Source organism: Cebus imitator, unplaced genomic scaffold (assembly GCF_001604975.1).
Source record: "Cebus imitator isolate Cc_AM_T3 unplaced genomic scaffold, Cebus_imitator-1.0 Scaffold715, whole genome shotgun sequence".
Classification (NCBI taxonomy): domain Eukaryota; kingdom Metazoa; phylum Chordata; class Mammalia; order Primates; family Cebidae; genus Cebus; species Cebus imitator.
Window position 1 is genome coordinate 205,439 of NW_016108030.1, and position 26,257 is coordinate 231,695.

At 42.7% G+C, this 26,257-nt stretch overlaps 1 protein-coding gene across 3 annotated transcripts in view; it reads left to right on the forward strand.

Annotated features, from left to right (window-relative positions):
* Nucleotides 1–26,257, forward strand: part of IQCH (IQ motif containing H) — a 265,140-nt gene that overhangs the window by 182,991 nt on the left and 55,892 nt on the right. For all 3 annotated transcript variants that reach the window (XM_017518946.2, XM_037735050.1, XM_037735051.1), the window contains 2 exons: nt 4,807–4,927; nt 10,245–10,531. In XM_017518946.2, coding sequence (XP_017374435.1) covers nt 4,807–4,927; nt 10,245–10,531 — 408 coding nt within the window. The remainder of the gene's footprint in view (nt 1–4,806; nt 4,928–10,244; nt 10,532–26,257) is intronic.

A 26,257-nucleotide genomic window follows, 5' to 3' on the forward strand; every position in this document is an offset into this window, starting at 1 on the left:
TAATAGAAATGGGGTTTCACCATGTTGACCAGGATGGTCTCGATCTCTTGACCTCGTGATCCACCCGCCTCGGCCTCCCAAAGTGCTGGGATTACAGGCTTGAGCCACCGCGCCCGGCTATTTTCTATCTTTAATCATTTGTTGAAACTTAAAACTCACCTAGTGACCTCACACAAGGCTCCTCATTCTTAGTGCCTCAGCATCCCATTTTAAAGCACACAGTGGTGGCTGCCGCAGAGTGTTGCTGAAAGGAAGGAATGAGATCATGAGTGTGAATTTGTGACTAGAGAATTTTACAAATACCGTCCTCATGATTCACATGAATTGGAGTGTTTGTCTGTTATGCAAGGGGCGTGTGTGTCTCTCTCTCTGTGTACCTAAGTTTGTTTTGAACAGAATAAACTTGAATAGCTACAGATCTTCCCTATACGGCAGATGCTCTTGGAGTTGTGTAATTGTGTTTGAACTATGCAAAATGATACAAACTACAGAACAGAAACCCTCCCAAAAACTGAGAGCTTGCATCTGATGTTGATAGACTGTTTGTGGCCATTGGGACCTGTTGCTTCTTGGAAAAAGGGTGTTCTTAGCTTGTTATGCCACTGCTGTGATGGAGTCTTTTGCTTCTGGATTTGAGCTGTGGCCTAACCCACCAGCTCACAAGCAGCTTCTGCGTCCCAGCAGAAACCAGGCTGTAAAGGGTTGTTTTGTTGGGGGAATAAAATAAAATGAAACTCTTACTAAGAATGTCACTTTTCTGACCTTACTTGAATATATGAGCTGCAGGTCCTGCTGTGGTTTTTGGTTTGTTTTGTAGGAATGGGAAGACAATTTTTGTTGGTACAAAGGCTGTTCTTAGCATAATCCTTGTATTTCCCATCTGACACTTTCAAAATAAAGAAATAAACAGTTACTACCCCTCTCCTCTTAGCCCACATTATTCCTCTCCATGTCTTTTTCTTAGAGAATGAATCATGGCCCCAAGCTGCCTCTGTGTGCCCCAGCATCCCTATTGGATATCACCCTGCCAGTGCCTTCAGCTGTGTACCTCTCATGGCGGGACACGATGACTCCTCCAGATTCCAGCAGCCAACTTTCCTCTAGGAAATTAACCCCCTTACTGGGCCTTTGTGCCCAGTGAAAACTCTAAGCAACGAAGCAGAATGGCTGGCTTTGTGAGCAGAGGCAGTGGCAGAAGCCTGGCACAGTGTCCAGATGCCACACACAGGCAGCAGGCTTATGAGTTACTTATTGGCCCCCACATAGTATGTTGCGTCTGAGGTGACACTTCATAAATGCTACCTCATTTATCTCCCCGATACCCTTTAGAGGCAGGGAATCCCATAAAGTCTACCCAGGAAGAATCTATGGTTCTTAAGCAGCCTTCCCTCCAGCTGCTTCCTGGGTAGCAAGGAGGAGCCCGTTGAGAAGCTTCATGTTTTGCCTTATTCTGTAACTTCAGCTTTAAGGACTACGTCCTGTGTTTACCACCATCATGACTCATTCCATAAACATTTAGTGTTCCCTGTGCTAGGCACTGGGACACCAGCCTCAAAGCCAGCACCCATGCCATTAAGCAGCCCCGAGAGAGCCAGAGAGCAGGGAGAAAGGACACACACTTGAGTGGGACAGAAGACTTCCTGGAGGAGGTGTGGCTGGAACTACCTCAGGAAGGATGAGGAGGCGTCAGGAAGAGGAGGAAGAGAAAGAAGGAAAGCAGAGGAGGACCTGATAGGGGAAGGATGGGAGCTGGGCAGGAAAATGAGGCTGTTAGGAGTCAGAGGTCATATCATGAGGACCTTCTTCATCTGTCGTGTTGAGCAGTTTGGACTTGATCCTCAAGTTGAAAGAGATTTTTCAAGATTTAGGTGGTAAGGCTTTTACTTGCTCCTTTGCTGCCTTTTCCTCCTCTCTCCCCAACACCAAAAAAACCCAAAAGAACCCAAAATACATAACCACTTTTTTCCTAGTTCATTTGTTTAAAAGACCTGACATTCTGTAATTTTTGATACATAGATGAATGAATGAACAATTTCTCTTTAGACCCTCTTGGTATGAATCACCACATAGCGTATAACCGGGTAGATGATTTCACATTCTCCAGCAGTGGGGCAGAAAAGGCCATTTAATCAAGACAGAACAAAGAAATTCCCACTTTCCTGAGAGAGGGCCTGGGCTGTGAGACTTTCTTTCCTTGCCATTCTGTTTTCCAGAGAAGAGTGGGACTCTAACCCTTCTGTGTTTCATTGTCCCAGCTTTGGGGCACTTCATAAATCAGAGACATTTGGTCTTCCTTGATAAAATGGAATGGTTTTAACTGAAACAAGCGTAAAACAAAAGATGGGTTTGGGGGACTGTTCAGAGAAGGAACATATAAGGGGTCCAGGTTGCTGGAGCTGTGCATTCCACATGCTTGTTTATAATTTAGATGCAAGGCTTTGGGGCGATCAGGTAATTCACAGTAAAGATCAGAGAAAATGTGCGCCGTGTATAGGATATGAAGGGCGGGGAAAGGCCCATTGCCTTGACAGCAGTTCTGCTTGCCTCTGCACCACAAGGCAGAGCTCTCTGCATGAGCACTTCCCCAGCCCTTCTTAACAGACCTTCTCCCACTGTGTAGGGACTCATCCTGAAGTGAGTGTGAGCCAGGGCCCTCTCCACTTCTCAGGGCATTTCTGTTTTGTATGTCAAGCACTTACTAAGACAACTAATGAAACTCTCCCACCAAGATTTTCTGGGTATTTCAGAAGTTATTCAGATTTTCTGAACCTGCCGTGAGCACAGTGTCAGATGTTTGTCTTCTATTGTGGATTGTCAGTGGGCACTGGACCTAGAATCAACCAGCTGTTCCAAGGAGTTGGGGCAGTGCATAGAGTACAATCACTTTTTAATGGTAGGGAAATTGGAAATAAGCATGTATGATTTTTTGTTTTTTGGTTTTTTTTTGAGATGGAGTCTTGCTCTATAGCCCAGGCTGGAGTGCAGTAGCATGATCTGGGCTCACTGCAGCCTCTGCCTCCTGGGTCCAGGTTAAGCAATTCTCCAGCACGACCATGCCCAGCTAATTGTTGTATTTTTAGTAGAGATGAGGTTTCTCCCTGTTGGCCAAGCTGGTCTTGAACTCCTGACCTCATGATCCACCCACCTCAGCCTCCCAAAGTACTGGGATTACAGGTTTGAGCCACTGTGTCCAGCATATGTATAATTTATTATATTCCAATCCCACCCCCAAAGCTGACTCCTCCAAATTACTGAGCCATCACTCAGATTCAGAAGTTCCCCTGCAACCTAAAGCAGATCTGAGTTTTTCTTGTCAGTGCCCCATATTTTGAATATGAATATTGTCTATCATATGAGTTTCTATCCAGTACCCTGCCTCACTTCTGGCAGAAATAAAATCTGAAGAAGTGGCTTCTATTTGAAAATGTTTAGATAGCCTAAGAGGAAGAACATCACAACTTAGGTCATCTAAAAAAATATGTCCTCGCAAACCAAGGCTTTTTATATCAAAAGCAGACTTCTTATTCACTTGAGGATTCCCTACTGCTTTCATTTTGACAGGAGGCCCTTCAGTCTGTAAGCTGTTTTACAGATGGTATGGGACCAGCCTCACATCCAGACAATTGAGACTGTGACCTAGGGGGGATTTCAGACAGACTGAGGCTGGCCCCAATACTCCTTTCCACCTAACTCTTCCAACCCATCCCTACCTAAAATCCCACCTTTACAGCCTCAGCCCATAGTTTAAGGCTTTGATGATGAAGTTATAGGATGCAGACATCCACCAACAAGGGGGAAACAGCACGTATTAGAGACGGAAGATGACTGGATGCCGTAGCTCATAGCTGTAATCCCAGCACTTTAGAAGGCTGAAGCAGGAGGACTGCTTGAGGCCAGGAGTTTGACACCAGCCTGGACAACATAGATCTATCTCTACAAATATTAGCCGTGCATGGCACGCACATGTAGTTAAGGCCAACTGAGAGGCTAAGGCAGGAGGATCACTTGCGTCCAGGAGACTGAGGCTTCAGTGAGCTATGATCACACGACTGTACTCTAGCCTGAGCGACAGAGCAAGACCTTATCTGAAAAAAATGTTTAAAAATTTTTTTTTTAATATATGGAGGTGGCTAGGTGCAGTGACTCATGCCTGTAATCCCAGCACTTTGGGAGGCTGAGGCGGATGGATCACCTGATGTCGGGAGTTCGAGACCAGCCTGACCGACATGGAGAAATCTCATCTCTACTAAAAATACAAAATTAGCCAGTCATGGTGGCACATGCCTGTAATCCCAGCTACTGGGGAGGCTGAGGCAGGAGAATCACTTGAACCCAGGAGGTAGAGGTTGCGGTGTGCCAAGATCATGCCATTGCATTCCAGCTTGGGCAACAAGGGCAAAACTCTGTCTCAAAAAGAAAAGAAAGGAAGAAAAAGAAAACACTTAACCCCACATTTTATATAAAGGGAAACTGAGACCCAGAGTGGGGAAGGCTATTGCCCAAGGACACTCTGCTAGTCACGGCAGCAGTGGGTGTGAGACCTGGTTCCCTGATGCCCAGAGAGAAAAGTGCCTTTCAGAGACAACAGGCACAATTAACAATTTTTAGGGGGCCAAATCACTTTTGAAATATGAAAACTGACATGGCTGAAAAAAGAGAGAACATTTTCAAAATGGCTTTCTGACTCTGGGTAAACAGTAACCACATTTTTTTTGCCTGTTGGAGGCCTGGTTTTTAATCACTCCACAAGCAGTTTTCATTTCTGTAGTAAAATTGCTTGTGGTTCTATTTAATTTGTTTCTGCAGGAGCCAGCTTTGGTGAAGATCTCCGAGGAGCTGGCGGGCATTTTAGCACAGCACGCACAGCCAGTCAATGAGAAACGGTTCCCGACGTGGAGGAAATTCCTCCAAACATTTCTCAGTCAAGGTAAATAAGACTGTAAAGTTTCTATGGAGGATTAGTCTACACAACCTTGGATTCTAGTCTTGGGTCAACTGGGGCCAATTTAAATACTTTGCGTCTCCTGTGTTGGTTTAGTAAAGAGCTCCTACAGTTTTCTTTTTTAAATGTTGCCTAAATATTTATCTTACACCCAGCCCCTTAAGTAAATAGGAACCTAGCATGCCAAGCATGGCATGTGGAGTTCCAGATCTCAGGCCTTTTTTAACACCACAAACTCCTCCCGAGAGGTGGGCTTTGGAATCAGATTACCTGGGTCTGGACCCTGTCTATGAGCTTGAGCAAGGTTCTTTTTTTTTTTTTTTTTGAGATGGAGTTTCGCTCTTGTCACCCAGGCTGGAGTGCAATGGCGCGATCTCGGCTCACCGCAACCTCCGCCTCCTGGGTTCAGGCAATTCTCCTGCCTCAGCCTCCTGAGCAGCTGGGACTACAGGCACGCGCCACCATGCCCAGCTAATTTTTTGTATTTTTAGTAGAGACGGGGTTTCACCATGTTGACCAGGATGGTCTCGATCTCTTGACCTCGTGATCCACCCGCCTCGGCCTCCCAAAGTGCTGGGATTACAGGCTTGAGCCACCGCGCCCGGCCGAGCAAGGTTCTTAAACCCCTCGAGGCCCGGTTTCCTCACTTGCCTGCCTTACAGGGTCATTGGGTGGACTCAATGAAATACAGATATGAAAGTTTCTACCACAGAACCTGACACAAAATCATCTTTAATAAATGTTAGTTTCAGGGCCTGGCATAGTGGCTCACGCCTGTAATCCCAGCACTTTGGGAGACCGAGGTGGGTGGATCACAGTTTCAGGAGATCGAGACCATCTGGTCAACATGGTGAAACCCCGTCTCTACTAAAAATACAAAAATTATCTGGGCATGGTGGCGCATGCCTGTAGTCGCAGCTACTTGGGAGGCTGAGGCAGGAGAATTCTTTGAACCCGGGAGTTGGAGGTTGCAGTAAGCCAAGATCGTATCACTGCATCTCAAAAAAAAAAAAAAAAAAATTAACAGTTTTTAGGGGGTCAAATCGCTTTTGAAGTATGAAAACTGAAATGGCTGAAAACATTCAGCTTGATGACAAAGTGAGACTCCATCTCAAAAAAAAAAATAAAGTGTTAGTTTCTTCTTCTGTTTTCTAGGAGAGCAGAAATGGTCTCACCTCCAGTTCTGAATACAGCATTTTCAAACAAGGGTTTGCTACAGTCCAGGAACAAAGCAAGCCTCCATTCCTTTCCTCCTCCTCCTCCTCTTCCTCCTGCTCCTTCTCCTTCATCCTCTTCCTCCTGCTCCTTCTCCTTCATCCTCATTTCCTAACAACATTGGGTGGTCCATGAATGAGGGATTGAATGGTGGATGATGCCTACCTACAGTCTCAGAGGTCCCTGTGGGGGTGCTACACAGGGGGCACGCCCATGCCACAGCCCTCACTCTCTAGCAGATCACAGTGCAAGACAGCTATTATATTCTTACCCACATGCACCAGAAGAGAGGGTTGGTGTAACAGACCACAGAAGGCATCTTTCCACTACTGTCAAGTGATAATAATATCAGCATTAATCAATAATGATAAGATAATGTCATGTCAGATGATAACAGCAGTAACAACAGCACAGTGATGATATTAGCACAATGATGATAAAATAGTGAGCTTAGTGCTTACTATGTGCCAGGCACTCTTCTAAGTATATTATGTTAACTTATTGAAGCTTCCTAACCATCCTATGAGGTGGGCACCATTATCACCCTCGTTTTATAGAAGTGGAAACAGAAGTACAAAAGATTCACCCCAAATCACTCTGCTAACACATAGAAGAGCCCGTTAAAAGCTACCTCTGTGCTGCTCCAGGAGCCTTGAGCGGAGCGAGTAGGTACATTTATCAGGGCATATCGTAGCTCGGTGTATGAGAGAAGATTAGAAAGGACAGATCTGTTGGTTGTTGGAATGCACTGGCTGGGCAGGTGTACTGGACACCCCGTAAATGAATTATTTAAGCAAGGGGCTGAATGGCAGCCGTCTAACAAGATTGCTGAAAAGAGAATCTTTGGGGAGGACAGTTGTGCTCGACAACTTCCAACGTCCTTTCAACTCTAAAATTTTGTGATTCTATAAATCTCCACATATACCCACTGACAGACAAGTCAAAGGAAAGAAAGTCAACCCCATGCATAAATGGAAGAAAATCAAGTAGCTACCACACACAAACAAGATCAATAATAAGGTGTTTTTGTCTTTGTTTTTTTTTTTTTTTTTTGAGATGGAGTTTTGCTCTTGTTGCCCAGGCTGGTGCGATCTCGGCTCACTGCAACCTCCGCCTCCTGGGTTCAAGCGATTCTCCTGCCTCAGCCTCCTGAGTACCTGAGATTACAGACACATGCCACCATGCTCAGCTAATTTTTGTATTTTTAATAGAGACGGGGTTTCACAGTGTTAGCCAGGCTGGTCTCGAACTCCTGACCTCGTGATCTGCCTGCCTCAGGCTCCCAAAGTGCTGGATGTACATGCGTGAGCCACCATGCCCAGCCTAATAAGGTTTCTTTAAAAGTTATGCGGGGAAGGCTGGGCATGGTGGCTTAAGCCTGTAATCCCAGCACTTTGGGAGGCAGAGGCGGGCGGATCACGAGGTCAGGAGTTTCAGACCAGCCTGGCCAATATGGTGAAACCCCGTCTCTACTAAAAATAGAAAAATTAGCCAGGCATGGTGGCACGCGCCTATAATGCCTGTAATCCCATCTACTCAGGAGGTTGAGACAAAAGAATTGCTTGTACCCCAGAGGCAGAGGTTGCGGTGAGCTGACATTGTGCCACTGTACCCCAGCCTGGGAGTCAGAGCAAGACTCCTTCTTGGGGAGAAAAAAAAAAAAAAGTTATGCGGGGAAGACCATGATGATCTCCAGGCCCGTCCAGGTCAGGGTGTTAAGAAGTTTCCAGATCTTCCAGCATCAGCCTGCGAAAGCCTTCCCCCAAACTATTTCTTTTCATGTGAGCTCTGTAGATAAGAAAGGCTTTCCCAGCAACGATCTCACCTGAACTGTGTAACCACAAGCTAAGGCTTCACCTCCACCTCCTGTCCATCTTTATCCTGTTTTCTCAGCCATGCTTATTTATGGAGGGCTGTATAAGCTTTATTAACTCAATTTTCTTCATGAAGAGACCGAAGCTCAGAGATGGGAGGGACTTGGGCAACACAACCAATAATTGGTAAATGGAACACAAAGTTAGATCCTACAATTTTAGCACATTTTAGTACCTGGTTCTTGAAAGTCATGTGTTTTCAAAGCTTCTGCCTTTCTCTCAACCCGGTGCAGACAGCAGGCCCTGCATCAGTGGTCCCTTACTGAGCCAGGTTGTCCCCCAGGTGTCCCGACGCTAAGGTCAGCATCTCCCTCCCACCAGCTTCCACCATTGCCTGTTTCATTCCATTTATATTCTCTCCGGTGTGCTTATGGCCACAAAATATGCTTACGGATTTGATTTCTAAACTGTCATAGGTTTATATCAAAAGCAGTACTTTTAAATTTAAATTTTAATCTTTTGAGATAGGGTCTCACTCTGTCATACCAGACTGGAATGCGGTGGCACAATTATAGCTCGCCGTAGCCTCTGCCTCCCAATCTCAAGCAATACTCCCATCTCAGCCTCCTGGGTAGCTGGTATTACAGGCACACACCACCACGCCCAGCTAATTTATTGTTTAAAATTTTTTTGTAGTGACAGGGTCTCACTTTGTGGCAATACCTTTTTCGGAAGAGGAATTAATTGCTTTGAGTGGAAAAAAATAACAGTGCAAAGGTTATGGTCGTGATGCTGAGAAGGTAATACAAATAAGCTTCTTTGAAATAAAATACCTAAGTAATATTGTAAATTACAGATGATAGTGTGTTTCCACTGAAGCACTATCTTTCAAAACATAGGTGACAGCTAAAGCCACAAAGTTAACTAAAGCATAGAGACTCACTAGGTTTTTTGCTTCTGTAGATTTTTATCATTGTTATTTTGTTGCATTTACCTTGCTAAATCCCCCAGTGACTGGTATTTAGGTACAGCACGCAAGAATAGGCCTCATTTGAAGAAAAGAATGTCTCCAGCCAACCAAACAGAAAAATTAGGCGTTGAATATGTACCCTCCAAAATCAGTTTTCCTTCTGAAACTTGGTGTTCATTAGGACTACCTCTGACCAAATTGATAGACATTTAAGGAAAGTGGTTTTTTTTGTATGAAGTAACAGATGACTGTGTTTGAGAACTGCTCATTTTTTTTCTTTGTATGCTGTTCAAAGTCTGTGGTTTTCAACTATAGGCAGAGGTCACAATTATGCCAGCACATTTGTGAAATACAGGCCAAGTTTCTCTTAATGCTGTCGGGTTCTAGATGGCACCTGTCTATGCAACGCTTTGTTTTTACTTTTAAATTAAGTTATCTAACTCTTTACAAATAATATCTTAAATTTTTTCTCTACAAAGAGGACATACACAGTAAGATTTGTAAGTTGGGCCTAAAAACAGAAGACTGGGGCTATGTGATGTTTGTGGACACCAATGAGATAGCCCACAAATTAGACAGAAAAATGTTGTTGCTGTGGTTGAACATCGGACTTGCCTCTATGATTTTGGGCATTCAAAGCAACAGATAAAATGTAATAAATTATAAAGCTCCCATTATCAGCAGAGAGCATACGTGTTCTTCAAACACAGCAATATCTCTTGGTTCTATATTTTATAAACGTTTCATAACTAGCTTTATTATATAGGAGTCCTTTGGCTGACATGATGGTCAATGTTCTCTCTCCCTGAAAAAAAGCCCAAACCTGTGAAACCTTCAAAAAGCAGTGAAGTTTACCAAAAAGAGCACATCATCGAGATGCCAACTGTGGATTATGGGCAGTTAATTCCCCTTGAGGGATTTGACCATAATTCTTGCGTTCACTGTTAAATGAATTTTGGGCATAGACACAGTGATCTTCACTGTGTCTTCAAACTATAATCAGAATCAAAACTACCATTCATTGAGCCCTACAATATGCCAAACATTGGGCTAAATACTACAGATACATAGAGTATGTCTAAGATTCACAAGGATCTAATGAGGTAGGCTTTATTATACCCATATTACAGACAAAGAAAAATAAGTTCAGAGAAGGTAAGCTACTTGCCCAAAGTCTCCCAAGACATGGCAGATGCAGAATCTGAGCCCAAGTCAACCAAAGCCTAGATGCTTCCTTCCTGCTCCAAATGGGCACAGTCCCTGTGAATGTGTCCTTTTACCTACTCCATGTTTTTCCCACCAGGGGGTGTGATCGAAGCATTCCCACCTACAGATAGTGTCACCAACCTGACAGTGGACATGTTGATAGAGCCCAATGGGAAAATCAGCGTGTTGTCAACAGGGGACCAGCTTCATGCCGAAAGCCCCTTCGTCTCCTCTGGTACCACCATGCCTCAGACCTCAGTGGATCCCCAAGTTCTCATGTATTTGTGCCTCCAAATTGGAAAGGCCTGCAAAATGAAAGATGTGGTTGGCTACTTTTCTATAGATCTGGTGACTTTTATTGATCCAAGCACCTTGCAACAGCAGGTAAGTTGAATGGATGCCACATGAAATGCTAAAATATGTAATGACTCTGTACCCTGCATACCAGTACAACAGGGAATATGAGGGATTTTTTAAATTCACTGATTCTGTGATGAACTAGCTCTAAATTCAACATCTGCATGGCCCATGTGAATCCAAGTGAGACTGGGCTTTATGTCTGGAAATACAGGCCCAGAGTTGTCTCACTCAGAGACAGTTGGAGTTAGAGTGACTGAGGTACCGCTGGAGTTGAAGAATGACTGAAGCTATGTGCAGTGGCTCACACCTGTAATCCCAGCACTTTGGGAGGCTAAGGCGGGCAGATCACTTGAGCTCAGGAGTTCAAGACCAGCCTAGGCAGCATAGCAAAACCCTGTCTCTACTAAAAATACAAAAATTAGCTGGGTGTGGTGGCGGGCGCCTATAATTCCAGCTACTTGGGAGGCTGAGGCAGGAGAATCACTTGAACCCGGGAGGCAGAAGTTGCAGTGAGCCTAGATCACACTGCTACACTCCAGCCTGGGTGACAGAGTGAAACTCCATCTCAAAAAAAAAAAAGGGTGACTGAAACTCATCCCTCACAGTTCACAGCTCTGTTGATTAGGCCCTCAGTTCTGCCCATTAGCTTTATGCCTATGTATCATGAAACTATTTTATGCCATCTAGAGAGTGAACCTGTCTAGAGCCTGTTTTAAATAGAAAACCAATCACTAGAAAGGAGTTAAGAGTTCCCATTTCTATTCCTTTTCTTATCAGTTGTTCACCCACAGGTTAGATTGTCTCATTTTTTTCTTTAGAAAACATATTGAGAGATACTTCAGAAATACCAAAAGGTCTAAATAATAATATAATCAATATCATGGGCCCCTGCCCAGCTTAAGAAACAAAGTGTGGTCAATGCCGCCTGCAATCCTGTGTGCCCCTTGCCAAACATATGGCTCTTTCTCCTAGAGGCCAGGAGGAAGTTACCGTCTTATACTTGGGGTTTTGATTCCCTTTCATGTCTGTATACTTTTCACCGTACATGGATACATCTGAAAATAATGTAGAGTTTTATTTTGCATGTTTTTAAGCATTTTATAGCTTATGACATTATTATTATTTTACTGTATGCTTTTATTTATTTAATATTCCATTCATGAGATTCTTCATGTGCTTAGGAATGGTGCTGATATATAATATTTAGGATAAATGATCTTTAACCTTTTTTACTTTGCTTTTCCCCCTAAAAGTATAATGTTCAAGTTCACTACTATTTCACTACTCAGGAGGCTGATGTGGGAGGATCACTTGATCCCAGCTCACTGTAGCCTCAGCCTCCCACCTCAGCTGCCGTGAGCTGGGATCGCATCGCTGCTCTCCAGTCTGGGTGACAGAGTGAGAACCTGTCTCATTTAAAACTCGTGTTTTAAAATGTTCAGTTGCCCCTCTCTTAGTGCTGCGTGTCCAGACCTCTGTCTAAAAGGCAAAATGACCTCCTGGCCTCCCTCTCGATAGCCTCTGGTTATCAGCGTTGGAAATAGGCTTTAGTTGTTTTAGGATCATTATTCTCAGTTTTACAGTTCTCCCTTTCAGTCAGATGATGGTTTTAGAGTGAGAGTTTATGTTTTTTGGCAGTTTTCAGCTTGTTCAATAATCATTTTCCATTTGCCTTCCTGGACCCTCCCTCCGTTTTACATTCTGTTCTAAGGCCTGTATATTGAGAGAGAAAAGGACAAACTGAAGGTCGTTTGGAAATCTCCCTGTGGTGGAGGCAGGAGAGAAACAACGCCCCCTGGGGAAATATGAATGCCAGGGATGCAGGGGGAGGAGAGCCAGGGGAGGCTGCCCTCCCCAAATATTTGTCATAAGAAAGAAAGGTTGGCTGGGCATGGTGGCTCATGCCTTTAATCCCAGCACTTTGGGAGGCCAAGTCAGGCAGATCACTTGACCCCCGGAGTTCGAGACCAGCCTGGACAACATAATGGGACCCCATGTCTACAAAAAATACAAAAAAAATTGGCTGGACATAGTGGCCTGCACCTGTAGTTCCAGCTACTCAGGAGGCTGAAGTGGGAGGATCACTTGATCCCAGCTCTCTGTAGTCTCAACCTCCCGCCTCAGCTGCAGTGAGCTGGGATCGCATCACTGCACTCCAGTCTGGGTGACAGAGAGAGAACTTGTCTCAAAAAAGAAAAAAGGCTGGGCGTGGTAGCTCACACCTGTAATCCCAGCACTTTGAGAGGCCCACACGGGTGGATCGCTTGAGGTCAAGAGTTCAAGATGAGCCTGGCCAACATAGTGAAACCCCATCTCTACCAAAATACGAAGAAAAATGTAGCCGGGTATGATGGCGGATGCCTGTAATCCCAGCTGCTTGGGAGGCTGAGGCAATAGAATTGCTTGAATCCAGGAGGCAGAGGTTGCAGTGAGCCAAGATCATGCCACTGCACTGCAGCCTGGGTGACAGAGCAAGACTCCATCTCGAAAAGAAAAAGAAAGAAAGAAAGAGAAGGGCTAAACCTGTGGTCCCCGAGACAATAGGAAGGATGGACTATGGGGACAGTTGACTTAGGGTTTTTATTTGAGTTTGGTACGAGGAAACTTGCACACAGCAGTCAAAGGATCTTCTCCAAACAAAATGCCAGTCCTTCCTTGGGCTTACCACCCTTCCAGGCTTCTGGCAGAAAGGTCCCACCCTTCATTTTGCTGGTTCCGTGTTCCCGGCCAGTCTTGTCTCACCCTAACTCTCCCTCTCTTTTGGTCTGGTCCATCCACAGAGCCTGTCTCATTCCCACTTACTTATCATTTGCCCTCTGCCATGAGGACTTGACACGTGCAGTTCCTCCACCTTAAATGCTCTTGCCTTGTCTTTTGACGTACTTAGCCGCCTTCCCAGCCAGCATATTTCAGCTCAAGCCGTATTCATTGAAGCCCTTCCTGACCTTCCTAAGTCAAATACCCCTTTTTTAGATTTTCATATCATTGTGTAGCTCTTCCTCATACCACTTATCTCAGTTACAAGTTTAAACTTATTTACATGACTATTTGATTCACATTTGTCTCCTCCTACCGACCGTAACCTCTTTTAAGTGCTGTGTTTCTTTTTGCTCCCTCACTGTATTCTCAGCATTTACATCTGCCCTGGCACAAAGTGGGTATTCAGTAAATATTTGTTGAATGAATGAATGAGGAATGGAGGAGTTCTAGCAGATGCTGGATGGTGTTGCTAAGGCTTTTGAAGAAGGAGCTCAGATAGTCATTGGGTGTATGGGATAGATAGATATTAGATGCTCTGATTTTGTCATACTATGAATTCCCCTTGTCCCTTCCCATAAATACTTCAATATGTGATTATTTGTGTTATAGTTATTGACAGAATATTGCAAGAAATTATCAGTCACCACAACAAAGGCTATTTCTACATTAGCAAGAGAAGTATGTTTGTTCTCTGTATATAATAGATTATTTGCAAATCACTGGCATTTTTTCTAACCATTTTGCAAGTGGTATCACTTCAGAAAACACCTTAATTTTTTTTCTAATTGGCATGCCTTGTGATGCCAGGAAGCAGCTGACAGGCATATTATCAAGCTCTCATTTTTTGTCAGTCTAGCAGGTTAAAATAAATTTTGTTTTATTCAGCATTTCTTTGATTATTAGCGAAGATCCACACCTCTTCATATGTTTGTTTGCCAACTTACATATCTTTTCTTAACTGCCTAATCATATCTTTTGTGCCTTTTAAATTACACTGTATACAAATGTTAATTTCCTGGAGCTCTTTGCATACTGGAAACTGTTACTCTTTGACTGTTCCACATCTTGTAAGTACCTTCTCTCAGATTGTCATTTGTGGCTTTCTCCTCTCCATGTTTCTCCACCATAAAAAAATTACTATTTCCTCCTTTGTAATTGATTAGTAATATCTTTTAGAAAGGCGTTCCAGGAGTTCCCCAATAGTGCATTGCTTGTCAGATTCCACTCAGAACACTTAGCATCTATTGCCAACTTTTCCCTGAATCCACTACCATTATGATAGCGGTAATTTTCTAATTCTATGGAAAATTTTCTGGTAAAATTTTGTGTCAGAATTTCTGGCAATCTACTGCAGAAAACAATTTTCCATCTCCACCTTTCATTTATGTCTGTATGTCTGTACGTATTTATGTCAGTATGAACTCATAGGTTTCTATTTTATTTAATGGCTTGTATTTTGATACTTTCATCGTTTTGATGCCCAGTTGTTCCAGATTTGGCCAGTGGGAGACCCTTCAGGGTGTCTCTTGTGTCCTTTTGACATGTCCTCATCATTCTTTGAGCATGTCTTACTTTCTGACGCAATAAGATGTTCCAGGCTCATTTTTTAATTTTTCTTTCCCCAGACCTAGGATCAACCCAGAAGCCCTGTAAGATCTGGGTTCTTAGTGCTGTCATTGCTTCTAGAGTGTCACTCCTTCTGAGACCTCTTGGTGGATAGAGCTAAGAAGTACATGTATTACATATGTACAATACAGACACAGAATTATACACACATATACGCATAGAAACACACATAGGTACATATATACACATGTATGCATCTGTAACTATTTCTGTATCTATCAGTGTTTATATTATAAAACCATGAGTTCCTGCCAGCATCTCCAATTTCAATCTAGCACCTTAAGGTTCTTTCTAGAATTCCCCTTTTGTACACTTAAAAGTAAATATCTTGATGGACATTCTGCATACTCTGATTTGGGGTACAATTACAGTGTATCCACATTGTATACATGTATCAAAATAGCACATGTATGGCCAAAATATCTATAACTATTATATATCAATTAAAAAATATCCATAAAAAACCCAACCTCCAACCATTATTTTAGCTTACAAATTAAAAAAAAGCTACATAGAGCTTGGACCATAGTAACTGTGTATATTTACAAAATAAAATCCCAGGCCAGGTATGGTGGCTCATGCCCATAATCCCAGCACTTCGGAAGGCTGAGGCAGGAGAATTGCTTGAGCTCAGGAGTTCAATACCAGCCTGGGCAACATAGTAAGACCCAGTCTCTGCCAAAAAATTTTAAAAATAAACAAAATTAGCCAGGCATAATGGCACTCATCTGTGATCCCAGCTATTTGAGAGGCCCAGGTGGGAGGATTGCTTGGGCCTGGGAGGTCAACACTGCAGTGAGCTGTGGCTGCACCACTGCACTCCAGCCTGGGCAACAGAGACCCAGTGTCGAAGGAGGAGGAGAAGGAGGATGAAGAAAGGAAGAAAGGGGGAGTGGGGAGGGGGAGAAGCAAAGACGGAGGAGGGAGGAGGGAGGAGGGACGACAAAGATCCCAGAAACAGAAAGATTGAGATAGTCTAGAGCAGGGGTTGGTAAAATATGACCTGCAGGCTAAATCTGACCCACCATTCATTTTTTATAAATAAAATTTTATTAGAACACCAAAAAACAAATACCTTCTCCAACAGTGAGAAGCTTGAGTCTTTGTCCCTCAATGTAGTTACTTATTTGCTCAGTCAGTTTGCATTTGTTCAGTGTAGCTAATCTCCCAGCTACTCTTGCCATCTCCTTTGCCTGCTCCGCCTGCGCCCTACCCCTCCATGCCTCATGTGCTTGGAACCCAGTCCTGTCATTTGTGTTTTATTTCTGATGTTCTTTATCATACCAAAGTTTCATATAGTCAAATCCAGCTCTTTCTTTTTTCTTTTCTTTTTTGTTGTAGAGATGGGGTCTTGCTATGTTGCCCAGGCTGGTTTTGAACTCCTGGCCTTGAGCCATCCTCCCGCCTTGGCTCCCCCAAAGTGCTGGGGTTACAGGTGTGAGCCACTGCACCTGGCCTCTAACTCTTCTTCTAATTTGCTATATTACCTTGAGCTTATCACTTTCTCTCATTTTCAGTTTTCTCAGCTGTAAAATGAGGTTAGCTTATTTTGCACGTCAGGTTACCTACAGTTCAAAAAATTCTTTATTTTAATAACATTGTAAGGTACTTATTTTCTGTATCAGCAAATTCGAATTTTAATAATACCCACTTTTTAAAATTTATCACCAGGAAATAATCACAAAGATTTAAATATACATATATTAATCACATCATTATTAAGAATAGCAAAATATTTCAAATAGTCTAAATTCCAACAATAGAGATTTTTTTTTTAACACAGTCTCACTCTGTTGCCCAGGCTGGAGTGCAGGGGCATGATCTTGCCTCACTGCAACCTTTGCCTCCCAGGCTTAAGCGATTCTCATGCCTCAGCCTCCCAAGTAGCTGAGATTATAGGCATACACCACCACGCCTGGCTAATTTTTGTATTTTTAGTAGAGACAGGGTGTAGCCATGTTGGCCAGGCTGGTCTCAAACTTCTGGCCTCAGGCGATCTACCTGCCTTGGCCTCCCAAAGTGCTGGGATTACAGGCATGAGCCATTGTACCCGATCTCCAACAATAGAGAATTTTTAAAGCAAATTATGATAGACCAATGAAATTGAATACTATGAAGACATTAAAACTAATGTTTTTAAAGAATCTTTAACAGGAAACTTTATAGAATAGATAAAGGTAAAAAGCAGATCACAAGCAATATATGCAATATGATAATTTCATAAAAAGAAAAAAAACATACAAATGCAGAGTTAAAAGAATCTAAAGATTTATGCTAAGATGTTATAAGTCATTATTTCTGGACAGCAAGATGGAGGGTGGCAGAGTAATGGTCCCCTAAGATATCCATACCCTAATTCCCCAAATGTATGAACATTATCTTGCATGGCAAAAGGACTTTGCATATTGATTAAGCCAAGGATCTTGAGATGGGAAGATTATCTTGCATTATCCAGGTAGCCCCAATATAATTATCTAGGTCCTTTTAAGAGAGAGGCAGGAGGGTCATAGAGAAGGATTTGAAGATGCTGTGCTGCTGGCTTTGAAAATGGAGGAAGGGACCATGAGCCAACGGCATGAGCCAGTGAATTCACACAGCCTCTAGAAGCCAGAAAAGGCAAGGAAACAAATTCTCTTCTGTAGTCTCCAGGAGGAACGAAGCCCTGCCCACATCTTGATTTTTTTAGCCCAGTGAGACTTCTGATCCACAGAACTGTAAAATAATAAATCTTTGTTGTTTTACGCCAGTAATTTTGTGGCAGTTTGTTGCAGCAGCAATAGGGTATTAATATAGAGGGTGGTTGCTATTTTGTTCTTTGTGATTTCTGCATTAACATTTTAAAAAGTAAACATGTATTATAGTCCAGGCTCAGTGGCTCATGCATGTCAGCCTGGCACTTTGGGAGGCTGAGATGGGAGGATCACTTGAGTTCAGGAGTTTGAGATCAGCATAGGCAACATAGCAAAACCTCTGTCTCTACCAAAAAAAAAAAAATTAAAAATTAGCTGGGCATGATGGTGTGTACCTGTATAGTCCCAGCTATTCAAGAGGCTGAGCCTGGAAGATGGAGGCTGCAGTGAACCATGATTTTGCCACTGCATTCCAGCTTGAGCGACAGAATGATACCCTGTTTCAAAAAAAATCATATTTCTAATCAGAAAAAATATAAGAATAATAATAATACATTTGTATAGAATGTTAGAGTTTGCAAAGCTCTTTCACATATATGAGCTAACTCACATATACACAGATCTTACAATAGACATGGGAAGCAGAAAACTGAGCTGACTGCATCCATTTCAAATTCATGCCCACTGGCCTCAGCTGGGCCCCATAATTTACCATGCGGACATGGGAAGAGCAAAGGGGACTGGGGCCAAGGCAAAAATAGATAAAATGACAGCATTGCATCAAGCAGAGTCCCACAATTGTGAATCAACTCCAGATAGGAAAGTGGAAAATCCTCTCTAGACCTAAGGAAATGAGAATGAGGTTCTAGCAGAATAGAAGAACAGCTCTGGAAATGGAGGACTTCAATATTGGAAGCATCAAGCAGAACACAGGGTCAGTTTGTAATAAAGGAAGAAGGGGCCAATCCCTGGGAAGTGGAGATGGTAGAGCATGGTCTAAGACTACTCCTGCCAGTGGATTTAGGGTGTCGGTGCCCTAGACATGGGGAAATTCTAGACCTTCAGAGACAGCTTGCAGAATACAAAGCCCTCCAGAATATGCAGAGCTACAAGGCAGCCATGCTGGAGATCTGGCCTTCTCACATCACGATGATATTATGTGAAGGGATCCAAGCAGTAAACAAATAGCAGCAAAAGCTATTTCCAAATCCCGATGGGTCCTGGAGCCAGGGCCAGTGATGAACAGTTTCTAGTAGGTTCTGGGAGGAACATGAAGTACCTACTAAAGGCTTTAAGTTGAGGAGGATGACGTGTTCATTGAACAAACACCTTTGGAGGACCTACGCTGGCTTTCTGTTAGGTGGGGAGATAAACGACATCTCCCATATCATGATAAAGCTTATTTCATATCCATCACCCCATTTTATTTGCTATACATGCACACAATTATTTTATACTTGTATTGATTCACAGGTACAAATATTGCCTCCATGAGATTTTTCTAATCCTTAAGAAAATGTACTAGGCCTTGAAATTTTTTTACCTCTTCATGATGTCTAATACAATGATATGGTCACATTTGGCCAGCCACCTGATCATTATTTGTTGATTTATGGACTTTTGGAACTTCTAGATGATCCAGGTCTTTTGCAGTTACTTACTCACTTTTGGGAAACTCTAAACAAAATAAGTGTTTATTGAGCATCTATTGTGTATAAGCCATTATGCTAGGTGCTAGAGAAGCTACAAAAATGCAAAAGATGTGGTAAGTGCCTGCCTTTAGGGAGTTCACATTCTGGTTGGGAAGATAGGCTTGAAAAATGAGTAGCAAGAAAAGGCTTCAGTGACAACTACATAGAACAACAGAAGAGACATTGAAAAGATAGTGTCTGTTTAACTGCCAGTGATTTTACTGCACAGATTCAGACAAGAGGAAGATCCCTTCTATTTCGAGCAATCAAGAAAGGTTTTACAGAGAAGGTGGGATTTGAGCCGAAAGATAATTAGGATATGAGAAGGGTAAGAAACAGGCTGTGAAGGGTGGTGGGGAAAACAGCACAGAACACATGGATGAAAATGATGATCTAAGTCTTATAAACTTCATACTGGCTTCATCTCATATAAATATACATTTATATAGTAATTCTTCCATTCCTGTTTCTCAGATAAAAGTCTCTAAACAAATAGATTGGCAAAGATGCTCTATATGAAAATCCCCAAATTAAAAAGTCCTTTTAGAACAAGCTAATATCCTGGCCAGGCGCGGTGGCTCACGCATTCAACACTTTGGGAGGCCGAGGCAGGCAGATTGCCTGAGGTCAGGAGTTTGAGATGAGTCTAGCCAATATGGTGAAACCCAATCTTACTAAAAATACAAAAAAATTAGCCAGGCATGGTGGCAGGTGCCTGTAATCCCAGCTACTTGGGAGGCTGAGGCAGGGGAATTGCTTGAACCAGGGAGGTGGAGGCTGCAGTGAGCCGAGATCGCACCGCTGCTCTCCAGCCTGGGTGACAGAGGGAGACTTTGTCTCAAAAAAAAAACAAAAAAGAACAAGATTATGTCCTGCATTTGCAGGGACATGGGTGGAGCTGGAGGCCATTATCCTTAGTAAACTAATGCAGGAACAGAAAACCAAACACCACATGTTCCCACTTACAAGTGGGAGCTAAATGATGAGAACACGTGGACACATAGAGGGGAACAACACATCACTAGGGTGAGCGTGATGGGGGAGAGGATCAGGAAAAATAACTAATGGGTACTAGGCTTAATACCTGGGTGATGAAATAATCTATACAGCAAACCCCCATGACACAATTTACCTATGTAACAAACCTGCACATGTACCCGAACTTAAAAAAAAAAACAACATTTTTCTTTGTATTTCACAGGAAATTGAAGATATGTAAGGTTCATTAATTGTCATAGAATTTAATTTAGTCAAACATTTCCTACCTATATCAATATTTTTTTAGATTGTAGCCTCTTGTTTCTTGAGGAAAATGGTCATCTCATGTTTACCAAATAAAAGCTTCAAGTGAGAAAAAAAGGAAAAAAAGCTATTTTAGCCTGGGCAACATATCAAGACTCATCTCTAAAATTAAAGATAAAAAATTAGCTCGGCATGGTGGCACACATCTGTAATCCTACCTACGTGGGAGGCTGAGGCAGGAGGATCGCTTAAGCCCAGGAGTTGGAGGCTGCAGTGAGCTGGGATCACGCCGCTGCATTCCAGCCTGGATGACAGAGCAAGACCCTGTCTCAAAAATAAATTAATTAACGCTTATTTTAGATAACTGTGAACTTTGAAACAACAATCTTTATTATGAGCATTGATAATTATTATGGTTTTTTTTTTAAAAAAAAGGAAATGAAGGAAAATCCTATCTTTAGGAAGAATTGATATGAAAAACAGCTACCCGAGACTAGTAATGGCCCTTCCAAAATATAAGGTTAGCTACAGAAAGGAAATGAGACGTCACAAAGTACAAATTGTGAGGAAAGATGGAAATGGAAGCCCTGATATATACCGGAGTCATCCCATAAACTCTGAAAATGATTTCTAAGAGTTTCTAAATACAGGATATCTGTGTAGAATTAAAAGAAAATCTGAAAATATTTTCATTGCAATGGCAATGGGTTCTGGCCACAGTCTTTCCACTAACTTGTATGATAGTGTAGGCAGTTCACTTGACCTGTCTGAGCCTTGTTTTTTGTTAGCAACTGGTAAATTCCTGCCCTCCACCTCACAGTATGTTCTGAGAGGCTGAGCTGTTCTTATTAAAGGTGCTGTTCTTATTAAATCAAATGGCATAACCACATGTAAAACTGTCACAGGAGCCCTCAGCAGGTTCTCAAACTGTGAGTCGAATCAGAATTGAATTAGCATTGTTTTTTAAAGTCACTGAGCATTACCATCATCTCAAAGTGACATATAAGCATCAAAAGTGAATGTATTTATTTCAGAGAGTGGAAAAACCAAAGTCTATAGAAATATTATAATTCCTTCTTGTTCACTGCTGTATACCCAGCACCTAGCACCCTGTCTAGCATATAATAGTTGTTCAATAAATATTTATTAAATGAATGAATGAATACTTCTCTCTGAGTGCCCCCTAGTACTCTCATTTGCAAGATCTCCCTATCTCTGTTTTCAAGATATACAAGGTATTCACCAAGGGAGCTCAATGAGATTTACTTTTTCTCTTTAGGGAAGGTATTTTATTTATATGGAAGAAGGTTAACAGAGTATATCTAAATTAAAATTTAATAGGCCTTTGGTATAAACAGAAGTGCCTATTATTCAGTGTTTTAAAGTGCTATAGTGGGCAGATTGTTAATCACAAGTTAATACCTAGTGAAGGGAAAATACATCCCAAAGGACTTTGAAGCATTAAAGTAAAAGACCTTCTCCCTTTAAAAGGCCTGCATCTTTGTGTCAATGAAAGAGACCTGTAATATGCAAGTAATAGTAATGGTGATGGCAATGATGATGACTTCTACCTTAAGCACATGGGCAATGATGACAAATTTTTCCAGTGAAAATTGCATTCTGTTTCTTAACACTGATGGTGCAGGTAAACTAGTGGCCAGCTTTGCTATGTATATATTAACATCTGTGACTGTCCTTAAATGTTTGGTTAACTGCCCTTACATTGTGAACCTTGACATTGAGAAGTATTGAACCCAAGCCTAAACATCAGCTCTTAGGTAGAATTTTGATCGATCAACATGTAACAGACCTAGTTCCTCTGTTTACATCAGTTGTTCCCCCAGGACTTCTGCAAAAGATGCCCATTGTCATGATGGAGCTCTTTGCTTCCTTTCAAATAAAACCAAGACACCTCTCTGGACTTTGGGATCTTTAACTTGAATCACCAGAAATATGGCCAGGGCTGGGAAAATCTGGGTACTCACACTGCACCCTGCTGTCTTCAGCAAGTATTACATTTCTGCAGGACTCAGGAGGGCAGGAGGTAGGAAAAAAGGAAAAGTCTCCTTGCTAACACCAACAAAGACCATAAGATTCTTCACCTGTGAGCATTTATAGCTTGCCCCAGCATTCCAAAACAAAGCTGAAAGTTGTTCCTACTTCCAGCTGTCACCTGTGGTCAAGACTTTTTATGTGCTAAATTTTCTCTTGCAAAATTGTCCTTCCCCCTATCCCAGCTTTACTGAGGTATAACTGACCCAAAAAAGATATTTATTTAAGTTAAACAGCATGATATCTTGATATACATATACATACATATACATTGTGAAATGATTACCACAATCAAACTAATTAACATAGTCATCATCTCACATGGATGTGTGTGTGTGTGTGTATGTGTGTGTGTGTATGTGTGTGTGTGTGTGTGTGTGTTCAGAACTTAAGATCTACTCTCTTAGCAAATTTTAGGCACGTAATATGTGATTATTAACTGTCGTCACCATGCTATATGTTAGGTCTCCAGAATTCATTCATCTTATAACTGAAGGTTTGCATCCCTTAACCAGCATTTCCCCATTTCCCCCACCTTCCAACCCCTGGTAATCCCTTTTCTACTTGCTGTAAGTTGCTATAAGTTTTATTCTTTTGGATTCCGTATATAAGTGAGATCATGCAATATTTGTCTTTCTTCGTCTGGCTTATTTCAATTAGCATACTATTCTCCAGGTTCATCCATGTTGTCACGAATGACAGAATTTCCTTTTTTAAGGCTAAATAATATTCCAATGTGTATGTACACACATACCACAATTTCTTCATCCTTTCATCTGTCATCAGCTAATGCTTATGTTGTTTCCAGGTCTTGGCTGTTATGATTAATGCCGCAGTGAACATAGTGGTTCACATATTGCTTTGAGATTTTATTTTCTTTGGATATGTACTCAGAAGTGGAATTGGTGGACCATATGGTAGTTCTGTGTTTAAATTTTTGAGGAACCTCTGTACTGTTTTCCACAGTGGCTGTACTAATTTACACTCGCACTCACAATGGATAAGGGTTCCCTTTCTCTATAGTCTCACCAACACTTATCTTTTGTCTTTTTGATAATAGCCATCTGAAGAGGTGTCAAGTGATATCTCATTGTGGGTTTGATTTGCATTTCCCTGATGATCAGTGATGCTGAGCACCTTTCATATACCTGTTGGTCATTTGTATGTTTTTTCAAAAAAGTCTATTCAGGCCAGGTATGGTGGCTCATGTCTGTAATCCCAGCACCTTGAGAGGCCGAGGTGGGCAGATCACTTGAAGCTAGGAGTTTGAGACCAGCCTGGCCAACACAGTGAAACACCGCCTCTATTGAAAATACAAAAAATTTGTTGGGTATGGTGGTACAAGCCTGTAATCCCAGCTACTGGGGAGGCTAACGCACAAGAAATGCTTGAACCAGGGAGGTAGAGGTTGCAGTGAGCCAAGATTGTGCCACTGCACTCCAGCCTCTGTCTCAAAAAAAAATGTTGGCTGGGCAGGGTGGCTCATACCTGTAATCCCAGTACTTTGGGAGGCTGAGACAGGTGGATCACTTGAGGTCAGGAGTTTGGGATCAGCCTGGCCAATATGGTGAAGCCCCATCTCTACTAAAAATACAAAAATTCGCCACGTGTGGTGGTGTGCACCTGTAATCCCAGCTACTCAGAGGCTGAGGCATGAGAATCTCTTGGACCCAGGAGGCAGAGATCGCAGTGAGCCAAGATGGCACAACTGCACTCCAACCTGGGTGACAGAGCAAGACCCTGTCTGAAAAAAAGAAGTCTACTCAGGTCCTTTGTCCATTTTTAAATCAGATTATTTGGGGGTCCTTGCTATTACTGAGTTGTAAGAGTTCTACAAAATTATCCTTAATATTCATTTTAACTTGATTTTACCTGTAATGTAAATGTTGGAGTGGCAAAGTACAAGGTAATTTGCTTAAGGCCTTGCCTATTTCTTAAGACAACCCTGAATCACCCCCTCCCAGCACATGGCACCCCCTGACTGCTTCTCTCATTGATCATGTCCACAAGACTCTCCAGAACACATGAGCTTGGTGGCTCCATATTCAATAAATGCATTATCAAGACCCTCTGAAGGAAGCAGACTATTCCTGCAGAACCTGGGAGATACCCCAAATACTGTGAGTGCCCCAACTGTGGATTTAGGAAAGGGAGACCCTCTTCTCCCAAACACATACCCCCCTGGAGAAGCTGAAGTTCTGTTTGCAAGAGAAGTTTCTCACTTTACCTGGTGCTGAGTCAGTTTCGAGATCTGAGCAAAATACAGGGGTAGAGGAAGCAGCAGAAAGGCCCTGGGAGCTCGCTGCATACCCAAATAGCCCATTCCTGCCTGGCACCACAGGGATCCAACAGGAGGGTGCCAGAGGTAAAACTCCACAGTGAGAAGGAATTCTATAGCTGAAGTTTGTAACAACTCGAATGGGGCAAGAAACCTCCTGGCCAGAACTCGGGGGAGGGTGCAGATCGGGTATGCGGACTTCACAGGCAGGGAAAGAACCAAGCCCTTTTCTTTCTAGCCTGGGACAAGTTTTCAAGCCCGTCTTACCCTCTGCCTGGAAACAGACTCTGGGCTGTTGTGGGAAGGCATGGTGGGAGTGAGACCAGCCCTTTGGATTGCATGGGAGCTGGGCGAGGCCTATGACCACCAGGCTTCCTCCACTTCCCTGACAACCTACATGACCCAGCAGAGGCAGCCATAATCCTTCTAGGTACATAACTCCAGTGATCTGGGAACCTTACCTCCATCCCCCACAATAGCCGAAGCAAGAGCCACCCAAGGAGAGTCTGAGCTCAGACACGCCTAGTCCCACCACCACCTGATGGTCCTTTCCTATCCACCCTGGTAGCAGAAGACAAAGGGCATATAATCTTGGGAGTTCTAGGGCCCCACCCACCGCCAGTCTCTCTCCACGTTACTACAGCTAATGCCTTCTGGAAAGCACTGCCTCCGAGTAGGAGGCCAACCAGAGAAAAATAGAGCATTAAACCACCAAAATTAATAACCGTCATGGAGTCTCTTGCACCCCCCACCTGTCACCTCCACTGCAACAGGTGCTGGCATTCACAGCTGAGAAACCGATAGACAGTTCACATCACAGGACGATATGCAGACAACACAGAGTACCAACCTGGAGCTAGGTAGACTCAGTGGGTGGCTAGACCCAGAAGAAAGACAACAATCACTGCAGTTCAGCTCACAGGAAGCCACATCCATAGGAAAAAGGGGAGAGTACTACATCAAGGAAACACCCTGTGGGACAAAAGAATCTGAACAACAGCCTTCAGCCCTAGACCTTCCCTCTGTCAGATTCTACCCAAATGAGAAGCAACCAGAAAACCAACCCTAGTAAGATGACAAAACAAGTTTTCTTCAACACTCCCCAGAAATCACACTAGTTTACCAGCAGTGGATCCAAACCAAGAAGAAATCCCTGATTTAACTGAAAAAGAATTCAGGAGTTTAGTTATTAAGCTAGTCAGGGTGGGACCAGAGAAAAGCAAAGCCCAATGCAAGGAAATCCAAAAAATGATATAAGAAGCGAAGGGAGAAATAGTCAAGGAAATAGATAAGTTAAAGAAAAAAATGATCAAAAATTCAGGAAACATTGGACACACTTTTAGAAATGCAAAATGCTCTGTAAAGTCTCAGCAATAGAATTGAACAAGTAGAAGAAAGAAATTCAGAGCTTGAAGACAAGTTCTTCAAATTAACCCAATCCAACAAAGGCAAAGAAAAAAGAATAAGAAAA